Genomic DNA, 12,521 nt, shown 5'->3' with positions numbered 1-12,521 from the left:
AACAAGGGTAAAATCTAAAAGCCTATCTTAAAGCTCAAAACACATCTAAATCAAGTAGATCTCTGTGGCTCAAAAGCTGATTATGATTTGTTTACTGGAATGATTCATGGTGGTGTTCAGTAGTTACACAGCACAATAATACATTTTGGTGCTACCTGAAATCGTCCAATAAGAATGCTCATTTACGTGTTCCATTTTAATATGGTTGGACATTTGGTGCTTCCTCACATTTCCTCTGTGAGAGAGACCTGTCAATCTGTTCTGAAGATGGAAGCATTGACGTCTAGCTCATTGACAGTTGCAACAAGGAAGCTCTTGCAACCGGTCTATCAAGTTAGGCGTGTGTAGGTAGGTAGGTGTGTATGTATGTATGTATGTATGTATGTATGTATGTATGTATGTGTGTATGTGTGTGTGTATGTGTGTATGTGTGTGTGTGTGTGTGTGTGTGTGTGTGTGTGTGTGTGTGTGTGTGTGTGTGTGTGTGTGTGTGTGTGTGTGTGTGTGTGTGTGTGTGTGTGTGTGTGTGTGTGTGTGTGTGTGTGGAGAAGAGGAAGGATTAAGAGGTGTTTCTGTAGCAACACAGTTCTAATCCCACAACAGCAGGCCTGTATATGTACACACACAGACACCTAGTTCTATTTTAAACCTTTCCACAATGGCCCTCCGCCTCTCCATTGTCTCCCCGGTCGCCACAGAATCTGTGGCCCATAGAGATTATAAAGTGATTTACTGGGAAAGCAATCGAGAAACAATTCTCCCCATCACTCTCCCTCTGTTATTTACCATCTCTCTCTCATGGGATACTCTCTCTTTCTATATATATATATATATATATATATATATATATACATACATACACACACACATACTTTCTCTCAATTTATGGGGCTTTGTTGGCATGGGAAACACATGTTTAGATTGCCAAAGTAAGTGAAACAACAAAAATGTACAGTAAACAGTACACTCAGAGAAGTTTTGTGACATTTCAAATGTCACCTTATGTCTATGTACAGTGTTGTAACAATGTGCAAATTGTTAAAGTATAAAAGGGAAATAAATCAACATAAATATGGGTTGTATTTACAATGGTGTTTGTTCTTCACTGGTTGCCCTTTTCTTGTGGCAACAGGTCACAAATCTTGCTGCTGTGATGGCACACTGTGGTATTTCACCCAGTAGATATCGGAGTTTCTCAAAATTGGATTTGTTTTAATTCTTTGTGGATCTGTGTAATCTGAAGGAAATATGTATCTCTAATATGGTCATACATTGGGCAGGAGGTTAGGAAGTGCAGCTCAGTTTCCACCTCATTTTGTGGGCAGTGAGCATATAGCCTGTCTTCTCTTGAGAGCCAGGTCTGCCTACGGCGGCCTTTCTCAATAGCAAGGCTATGCTCACTGAGTCTGTACATAGTCAAAGCTTTCCTTAAGTTTGGGTCAGTCACAGTGGTCAGGTATTCTGACACTGTTACTCTCTGTTTAGGGCCAAATAGCCTTCTAGTTTGCTCAGTTCTTTGTTTAATTCTTTACAATGTGTCAAGTATTTATCTTTTTGTTTGATAATTTAGTTGGGTGTAATTGTGCTCTCTCTCTCCAGTAGCCAGTGTGAAGAGCATTGATCTCTCCATCACCCCAGAGACAGAGTCCAGCTGCACTTTTCCTATACTCATTATAGGGCTTCTCTCTGTCCCCAAACACACACACGTCGTGCCCATCTTCTTTCCTGTCCCCAGTGTCAGTGTGACACAGTGGAAACCCCCTAACCCAAATGTAATGGTACTGTCATTTGTATACAGTAATCAGTCGTGGGAAGCGGGAGTCATGCTCTCAATGATTGGTAGTGAGGAACCACACACACACTGGAGTCACACGCTCAAGTGCTAATGAAGCAATGTGTTTTAATTAATAATAGTGTGAACGGGAGTCCCACATCTGACAGAGATTAACTTTTGCACTGAAATTAACTCACAAATGCACACACACACAAATGCAGGGGAGTGTACACACACACACACACGCACGCACACACAGTTTTGTGCAGAAGTGAATATCTTTGCCGGTCTTTTCTCTACCCTCCTGTGGCTCTAACTCAAACTACACCCTCCTCGCAATCCTCTACAGCCATTTCCTCTCCCTCTCCTCCATCTGAATAGTATACTAACATCCACCTCTGTAATACATTGCACCTCCCCATTTGTTTTCAGAGAGGAGCGGAGAGAGGAAAGGAGATGAGGAAAGGAGACTATCTCAGACTACTGAGATGCATTCCACCCCCAGAAGAGAGAGAGAGTAGACAAGGAAAGCAGGCCACAGAGACCCTGCACAGCGGTGTTACACATCGCCCTGGACAAACAGTGTGGGTGGTTTCCCCGGTGTTGTGAGACATTGCCTCCCAAGTGCTTATATAACCTCTCCCTCTCTACCTCTCCACCTCCACCTCTCTACCTCTCTCTCCACCTCTCCCTCTCCACCTCCACTTCTCCACCTCCACCTCTCCACCTCCACCTTCACCTCTCCACCTCCACCAGACATCCCATCATACCGCACTGGAGGAGAGAAAATACACCATCCTCCTCTCATCTCACAGAAACCAGCAGGCACCCACCAACCCTATAACCAACCCTGTAATCAACCCACCAACCCTGTAACCAACCCACCAACCCTGTAACCAACCAACCAACCCTGTAACCAACCCACCAACCATGTAACCCACCCACCAACCAACCCACAAACCCTGTAACCAACTCACCAACCTGTAACCAACCCACCAACCCTGTAACCAACCCACCAACCCTGTAACCAACCCTGTAATCAACCCACCAACCCTGCAACCAACCCTGTAACCAACCCTGTAACCAACCTTGTAACCAACCCACCAACCCTGTAATCAACCCACCAACCCTGTAACCAACCCTGTAATCAACCCACCAACCTGTAACCAACCCTGTAACCAACCCACCAACCCTGTAACCAACCCACCAACCCTGTAACCAACCCTGTAATCAACCCACCAACCTGTAACCAACCCACCAATCCTGTAACCAACGCATCAACCCTGTAACCAACCCAGTAACCAACCCACCAACCCTGTAACCAACCCACCAACCCTGTAATCAACCCACCAACCCTGTAACCAACCCACCAACCCTGTAACCAACCCTGTAATCAACCCACCCACCTGTAATCAATCCTGTAACCAACCCACCAACCCTGTAGCCAACCCTGTAATCAACCCACCAACCTGTAACCAACCCTGTAACCAACCCACCAACCCTGTAACCAACCCACCAACCCTGTAATCAACCCACCAACCCTGTAACCAACCCCTCAACCCTGTAACCAACCCACCAACCCTGTAACCAACCCATCAACCCTGTAACCAAACCTGTAACCAACCCTGTAACCAACCCACCAACCCTGTAACCAACCCATCAACCCTGTAAGCAACCCACCAACCTGTAACCAACCCTGTAATCAACCCACCAACCCTGTAACCAACCCACCAACCAACCCATCAACCCTGTAATCAACCCACCAACCTGTAACCAACCCACCAACCCTTTAACCAACCCACCAACCCTGTAACCAACCCACCAACCCTGTAAACCGCCCACCAACCCTGTAACACACCCACCAACCCTGTAACCAACCCTGTAACCAACCCATCAACCCTGTAAGCAACTCACCAACCTGTAACCAACCCTGTAATCAACCCACCAACCCTGTAACCAACCCATCAACCCTGTAATCAACCCACCAACGTGTAACCAACCCACCAACCTGTAACCAACCCTGTAACCAACCCATCAACCCTGTAACCAACCCACCAACCCTGTAACCAACCCACCAACCCTGTAACCAACCCACCAACCATGTAACCTGCCCACCAACCATGTAACACACCCAACAACCCTGTAACCAACCCATCAACCCTGTAAGCAACCCACCAACCTGTAACCAACCCTGTAATCAACCCACCAACCCTGTAATCAACCCACCAACCCTGGAACCAACCCACCAACCCTATAACCAACCCACCAACCCTGTAACCAACCCACCAACCCTGTAACCAACCCACCAACCCTGTAACCAACCCACCAACCCTGTAATCAACCCACCAACCCTGTAACCCGCCCACCAACCCTGTAACCAACCCTGTAACACACCCACCAACCCTGTAACCCACCCACTAACCCTGAAACCAACCCTGTAACCAACCCACCAACCCTATAACCCACCAACCCTGTAACCCACCCACCCACCAACCCTGTAACCCACCAACTAACCCACCCACCAACCAACCCACTCACCAACCCTGTAACCCACCCACCAACCCACCAATCCTGTAACCCACCCACCCACCCACCAACCAACCCTGTAACCAACCCACCAACCCTGTAACTGACCAACCCACCCACCAGCCCTGTAACCCACCCACCAACCAACCCACCCACCAACCCTGTAACCCACCCACCAACCAACCCACCAACCCTGTAACCAACCCACCAACCATGTAATCAACCCATCAACCCTGTAACCAACCCACCAACCCTGTAACCAACCAACCCTGTAACCCACCAACCCTGTAACCAACCCACCAACCCTGTAACCAACCCACCAACCCTGTAACCAACCAACTCTGTAACCCACCCTGTAACCAACCCACCAACCCTGTAGCCAACCCTGTAACCAACCCTGTAACCAACCCGTAACCAACCAACTATGTAACCCACCCTGTAACCAACCCACCAACCCTGTAACCAACCCTGTAATCAACCCACCAACCCTGTAACCAACCCACCAACCCTGTAACCAACCCTGCAACCAACCCTGCAACCCACAACCAAGTGGTGTGTTCCAACAATACAAAGAAGACTAAATAACCAACCCCTCAACCCTGTAACCAACCCACCAACCCTGTAACCAACCCATCAACCCTGTAACCAAACCTGTAACCAACCCTGTAACCAACCCACCAACCCTGTAACCAACCCATCAACCCTGTAAGCAACCCACCAACCTGTAACCAACCCTGTAATCAACCCACCAACCCTGTAACCAACCCACCAACCAACCCATCAACCCTGTAATCAACCCACCAACCTGTAACCAACCCACCAACCCTTTAACCAACCCACCAACCCTGTAACCAACCCACCAACCCTGTAAACCGCCCACCAACCCTGTAACACACCCACCAACCCTGTAACCAACCCTGTAACCAACCCATCAACCCTGTAAGCAACTCACCAACCTGTAACCAACCCTGTAATCAACCCACCAACCCTGTAACCAACCCATCAACCCTGTAATCAACCCACCAACGTGTAACCAACCCACCAACCTGTAACCAACCCTGTAACCAACCCATCAACCCTGTAACCAACCCACCAACCCTGTAACCAACCCACCAACCCTGTAACCAACCCACCAACCATGTAACCTGCCCACCAACCATGTAACACACCCAACAACCCTGTAACCAACCCATCAACCCTGTAAGCAACCCACCAACCTGTAACCAACCCTGTAATCAACCCACCAACCCTGTAATCAACCCACCAACCCTGGAACCAACCCACCAACCCTATAACCAACCCACCAACCCTGTAACCAACCCACCAACCCTGTAACCAACCCACCAACCCTGTAACCAACCCACCAACCCTGTAATCAACCCACCAACCCTGTAACCCGCCCACCAACCCTGTAACCAACCCTGTAACACACCCACCAACCCTGTAACCCACCCACTAACCCTGAAACCAACCCTGTAACCAACCCACCAACCCTATAACCCACCAACCCTGTAACCCACCCACCCACCAACCCTGTAACCCACCAACTAACCCACCCACCAACCAACCCACTCACCAACCCTGTAACCCACCCACCAACCCACCAATCCTGTAACCCACCCACCCACCCACCAACCAACCCTGTAACCAACCCACCAACCCTGTAACTGACCAACCCACCCACCAGCCCTGTAACCCACCCACCAACCAACCCACCCACCAACCCTGTAACCCACCCACCAACCAACCCACCAACCCTGTAACCAACCCACCAACCATGTAATCAACCCATCAACCCTGTAACCAACCCACCAACCCTGTAACCAACCAACCCTGTAACCCACCAACCCTGTAACCAACCCACCAACCCTGTAACCAACCCACCAACCCTGTAACCAACCAACTCTGTAACCCACCCTGTAACCAACCCACCAACCCTGTAGCCAACCCTGTAACCAACCCTGTAACCAACCCGTAACCAACCAACTATGTAACCCACCCTGTAACCAACCCACCAACCCTGTAACCAACCCTGTAATCAACCCACCAACCCTGTAACCAACCCACCAACCCTGTAACCAACCCTGCAACCAACCCTGCAACCCACAACCAAGTGGTGTGTTCCAACAATACAAAGAAGACTAAATCTGTCAGGGAGACCATGTGACCACCACCTGTGCTCCACGTGTCATCATCTATCTGTTCTGTGGACTAAAGATAGATCCTAATAAACAAACTAGAAAATGAACATTTACTGACAAGAATGTGTGTGCTTGCTTCTACTGTCTTCTTCAGTCAGTATTTCTATAGTAGCGTATGGGGAATAACAGCAGTGTGCTTTCAGCAAGCACATTAAAAAACAGCAATAACCAGTAATAGACTCACATTGATGAGTTCTATCTCCCAGATCTTCTTGACCAGTTCCATGGAGGTGTATCCGTTGATGAGGAAGGACTTAGTGTAGTCTCCCAGCTCCAGAGACTCCAGCCACTCAGCCACTGATGTGGGGTTGTTACCGTCATAGCCAATAGGACGCACCTGGAGGGGGAAGGAGGAGGGGACAGACTGTCACTAGATGATATGAAGAGCAATGATACGGGACACTAAAACTAGGGAGGGGGGCAGACAGGGAGGGGGGCAGAGAGGGAGGCAGGAAAGGAGGGATGGGGTCAGAGAAGGATGCAGGGAGGGAGGAAAGGAGGGAGGGGGCAGAGAGGGAGAAAGGGAGAAAGGGAGGGAGGAAAGGAAGGAGACAGGGAGGCAGGAAAAGAGGGAGGGGGGCAAAGAGGGAGACAGGGAGGGGGGCAGAGAGGGAGATAGGGAATGAGGAAAGGAGGGAGGCAGGGAGTTAGGAAAGGAGGGAGCAGAGAGGAAAGGAGGGAGCAGAGAGGAAAGGAGGGAGCAGAGAGGAAAGGAGGGAGCAGAGAGGAAAGGAGGGAGCAGAGAGGAAAGGAGGGAGCAGAGAGGAAAAGAGGGAGCAGAGAGGGAAGGAGAGAGCAAAGGGAAGGAGAGACCGTCAATAAATTACAGATATATAGATGACATAATAAATAGAGTACACCATCAAAGGCTCAAACTGGACGAAGACAGATGGAGGAAGGGAGGGCAAGGATAGCCTGTGCTGTGTGTAAAATTAAGACTTAAATACAGAAATTGAATATAAGATTCTGAATTCCATATCAATCCTTAGCACCCAAGGACATGATAAGCATTATAGAGAAAATCCCACCTATCCGTTCAGAGGGAGAGGCAGGGCTAGTTCCATACTGCTTACAGAATAGCTATCTAAATCCCTCAGATCAACAAGGGGTGTAGGGGCTAAAGGTTTATTTAGGATTAGGCAAATGCATCTTATTCTTCCCCATATTTACTTGGTATGGTGTGTTGGCCTATGTGACATGAGAATATATTTCACAGTAAGTGCGTCTCAGCCCTTTCTTTTGCAATACAGTCAACACGACTTCAGAGGAGAAGAGCATTCTGCTTTTTCTCATAGAAGAGGAGATATTTGAAGTAATAAGGATTCGCCATCCTACTTTTAAGAAGAGTTGGGACTTTGGAGTGAGCACATCGTGTGACATTTACCTAAAATGTGCATCCTTCTTTCCACAAGGTGAGGGAGAAGAGAGGATTTCTCTGTCGTTTGAAAACTTTGCAGGGATGAGAGAAGGAAGTGCTGACTGAGATTAAATTTAATAAGATTGGTTCCTCCCTCCCTCTCTCATTTAATTGACATCTCTCACTTAGTTGGCTATATTGGCTATATCAACCATTTTGAATGTTATATCGTTTTTAGAGCGATGATCTATTGGTGAATAACTCAGATACACATGAAAACATGAAATGACCCCAGGATTAGATAGAACGTTGCTCAGAGATGCACAAACACAATATACAATATTTCATTTATACTGGTGAAGAGCTCATCTTCTGATGTTATCCCCTCCACAGAATCCTAATGATGCTAGATTCATTTTTATTGCAGTACACGCAAACGCACGCACGCAGTACTGACCCTGGGCAGTAGGCGTATAGCCTGTAGCAGCCTCTGTCTGTGGGCTGAGTTGAGGATCCCGATCTCCAGCAGGTCCTGGTCCTCCACCACGTTACTGCCCTGCATGGGGAACATACATTACATCATCAGCCCATTGATCAGTGACATCATCATGCAGAGACCTCTGTTCACTAATCCACCCATCCCAAAGCCTTGTTGTGAGGGGTATCTTGCATAAATGGCTACCAATAATCTAACTAGTTTCTTAGTTATTTACAAATAAGTATTTACACTGTCGTTTTTTATGTAAGGCACCCCCTACCCCGCACGCAACCTATATTTATTTTCCCTTTGCTACTTTAACTATTTGCATATTATTACAACACTGTATATAAACATAACGGACGGACACAGACAGACAGACAGGCAGACAGAGACAGACAGGGCAGACAGAGACAGACAGGGCAGACAGACAGACAGGGCAGACAGAGGGGGCAGACAGACAGACAGAGGGGACAGACAGAGGGGACAGACAGACAGACAGACAGACAGACAGACAGACAGACAGACAGACAGACAGACAGACAGACAGACAGACAGACAGACAGACAGACAGACAGACAGACAGACAGACAGACAGACAGACAGACAGACAGACAGACAAAGAGTGAATAAAGGACAGAGGAGAGAGGGAGAGAGAAAGACAGAAAGAGAGAGCGAGAGAGAATCAGCCAGAGGAAGAAACATAGAGAGAGAAACAGAGGAACCAGAGAGGTGAGGTGCTGGGGGTTGTCTCTCTCTCTCTGTGTGTGTGTGGAGCCCCAGCCTCAGGCTGTACTAAATCCCAGACACAGATCACACCTGGTAGGGGGACTGAACTTGTCACTCCTCCACATCTCATTCATCCCCTCTCTTAATCTCCCTACCTCTTGGCCTGGCTAGACAATGTCATGACGTTGGGCTCTTGAGGGCTCTTGAATAGCCTTTGTTAAACATAGAGAGTCTGGGAACATCAAATGGTGGGGGGAAAGGAACCATATTTTGGTAATAGAGCCAGTTGAAAATATGCGTTGGTACTTAATGAATATGATGTCAGTTTGGTTGTCATCTGAGACATTATGACTGATGACAGGATGACAAACTGTATCTGGGAAAGTCTACACATGTAATTTTAGCTTCTCTCCCTCCACTATATAAGCCCTTCTCTCCCTCCACTATATAAGCCCTTCTCTCCCTCCACTATATAAGCCCTTCTCTCCCTCCACTATATAAGCCCTTCTCTCCCTCCACTATATAAGCCCTTGAGGACGATAGGACGACGGTCCATACGTTAAAAAGGACTAACATGTCAACTACAGAATTAAGCCAACCTCAGCGTGAGCTTTGGTTGTGAATGGTATGAACTTTGAACTCTTATTCACTAAAGAAGTGTGACATCCTAGCCGCTGAGTTAGCAGCGGCCGCTGTAAACGTGGGCTAGGAAAGGACGGTCGACGTATTCTGTCTAACACACAACGACGATACTACAACGTATCCAATTTACTACCAGAGACATTCTTCTGAAGACAGGAAGATCTCTGTTGGCCAACACAGCCAGCATCTACGACCAACCTACCGAAGCGCAGCTCAGAGTAAATATTTATTGCATTTTCCTTTTCCAAATGGGCGGTAATTTAGAATGCATAGGATACTGTATTTATGATAGCATGGCTTCTCCCTTTGTTCCTCAGTCTTCCCGCTCTTTCACTCAAACCCAACCCCCTTTCCTTTGTGTAACCAGCAGCCATGTCGGCTCCGTCCACCAGGGACGTTTTCTGTAAGACATCATTTTCATTCTGTGTATATGTATTTTATAGAATAGCATGTCATATCACTTAATTTGGCATAGCCAAAGACACGACAACAATAACACAGATAGCTATCGATCTGAAGCACTGAATACAGGGATGAAGGAGGAATGGAACGGCAGATTTCACAGCAATCTTTTTCATGTCATCCTCAACGTGAACCTCTAACCTGCTGCTCTCTATAGACCAAGAGCCATGGGCTTATGTTGTATTCATGTACTGTATGGGGCGGTACATTAGAGTAACGTGATGCTATTGTATTATATTAGAGGAACGTAAGTTGCAATATCTTAGGGCATAAATGCAGTTGTATTGAATTTACTAGCCAAAGTGTTGCACTACATGGGAATAGAGGGCCATTTGAGACACACACAGTCGGAGGAGACTGTGCCCTTGTTCGATAGACCACTCAGGCTGATTAAGAGAGCCCAGAACACCCAGAATCTGCTACAGTCACCGCCCTACACCGTAAGACCAGAGTAATGGCACCCAGAGCCGGGGCAGAGACGGATGGCTGGGGCTTCAAAGACATGACTAATCGCTCGCCGCTGGTCTCTGACAGGGGGAGATAGAGAGGCTGAGGGTGTTTGTATTTTACCTTCTGCCCTTCTTTTCTATTCATAGAATCTCTCTCCCTCTCTTTCCCTCCCTCTCTCTCACACATACACACACTATGGCTGCGTTTAGACAGGCATCCAAATTCGGATATTTTTGTCACTAATTGGTCTTTTGACCAATCACAGTCCATTTCAGAGCCCATCCGATTGTTGAAAAGACCAATTAGGGAGCAGAGAGGGAAGGAGAGACCGTCAATAAATTACAGATGACATAATAAATAGAGTACACCATCAAAGGCTCAAACAGATGACCATCCATCAAGACAGATGGAGGAAGGGGGGGCAAGGATAGCCTGTGCTGCATGAATTGGGCTGCCTGTGTACACACACCCTATGTAATCACTTCATCTCTGCTCTGGGGTTACATGACATATTCAACTTTGACCCCTGAGCTAATGATGACATTAGCGGGGTAGGTAGAGGTTTCCCGTAACAACCCCTAACCAGGGATGATATTATTTTCACAACAGTTAAGGTTAGGATCGGGATAGGTTCAACTTCTACCATGACCTACACCATCATTGGCTTCATCTCAATGGTTATAAATGGCTTCCTTTTCTCATATCCTTCCCTTCACGACCATTGATTGTAAAGGGCTTGACAAATTACAGCAATATGTTGAAAACCTATCTGGTCCTATCTAGGAAATGAGACAAGGAAAGGAGAAGAGGAAAGGAAGCTGTTAGGCTAAGGGTATAGTAATGCCATGTATAGAATAAACATAACTTCCGGAAGAGGAAGTCTTTAAAGATGTTTGTTCTACATACATTTTCTATAACATTGCATTTCTATACCCTCACTAAACTGCACAATGCAATGCTGTGATACCTGTTTAACACCACACACTGCTGCTCATGCTCCCAGATTATTTTGATGTACTTGTTCAACACAGCATGAAATATTGCAATATCTCTGTGTTAATTTAATATAACAAATAATAATACACTTTACCCAAGTAAGTGCTTTTCATTAACAGCAAACATCTTGTCTACTTCACTGTGTCAATTCAATTGAACTGTTGATAGGTCTATTATCAAGACCATAGTAGTGCTTTCACACAATGCTTCGGGTCAAGCTTCCCTTTAAAAGGCAGAAATTAAAATTCATGCAGCCCAGGATTTACATGCGACAGCCAAAGTGATAGAGGGAAGACATTTATATTCAGAAATGGTACAGAAATCCATTATCGAGACCAACAGGCGCTCAATGACTAGCTAGTACAAATCACTCAGTCTGTCTCTCTCTATGGGTCTCTCGTTCTCCGTTTGACTCACTTTATTCTCTCTCTCTCTCTCTCTCTCAGAGACATTTCAAATGTCACATTATGGCTATGTACAGTGTTATAACGATGTGCAAATAGTTTAAGTACGAAAGGGAAAATAAATAAACATAAATATTGGTTATATTTACAATGGTGTTTGTTCTTCACTGCTTTCCCTTTTCTTGTGGCAACAGGTCATAAATCCTGCTGCTGTGATGGCACACTGTGGTATTTCACCAAATAGATATGGGAGTTTATCAAAATTGATTTTTTTTCAAATTCTTTGTGGGTCTGTGAAATAAGAGTGCATTCAGAAAGTATTCAGACCCCTTCACTTCATCCACATTTTGTTACACTTTACAGCCTTGTTCTAAAATGTATTAAATTGTTCCCCCCCTCATCAATCTACACACAACACCCCATAATGACAAAGTGAAAACAGGCATTTTTGCAAATGTATAAAAAAGTAAAAATGGGAATATCACATTTACATAAGTATTCA

At 46.5% G+C, this 12,521-nt stretch overlaps 1 protein-coding gene across 5 annotated transcripts in view; it reads right to left on the bottom strand.

The window, feature by feature from the left end:
- The window catches only part of LOC110490567 (ankyrin repeat and sterile alpha motif domain-containing protein 1B), a 358,461-nt gene that overhangs the window by 74,000 nt on the left and 271,940 nt on the right, over positions 1–12,521 (bottom strand). For all 5 annotated transcript variants that reach the window (XM_036944931.1, XM_036944932.1, XM_036944930.1 and 2 more), the window contains 2 exons: positions 8,316–8,414; positions 6,686–6,838 (listed from right to left, as the gene is read on the bottom strand). In XM_036944931.1, the coding sequence (XP_036800826.1) occupies positions 6,686–6,838; positions 8,316–8,414 (252 nt within the window). The remainder of the gene's footprint in view (positions 1–6,685; positions 6,839–8,315; positions 8,415–12,521) is intronic.

The sequence above is a fragment of the Oncorhynchus mykiss genome, chromosome 15, assembly GCF_013265735.2.
Source record: "Oncorhynchus mykiss isolate Arlee chromosome 15, USDA_OmykA_1.1, whole genome shotgun sequence".
NCBI lineage: Eukaryota > Metazoa > Chordata > Actinopteri > Salmoniformes > Salmonidae > Oncorhynchus > Oncorhynchus mykiss.
The sequence above is the reverse complement of the archived record's forward strand: the minus strand, read 5'-3'. Positions and strand labels throughout refer to the sequence as shown.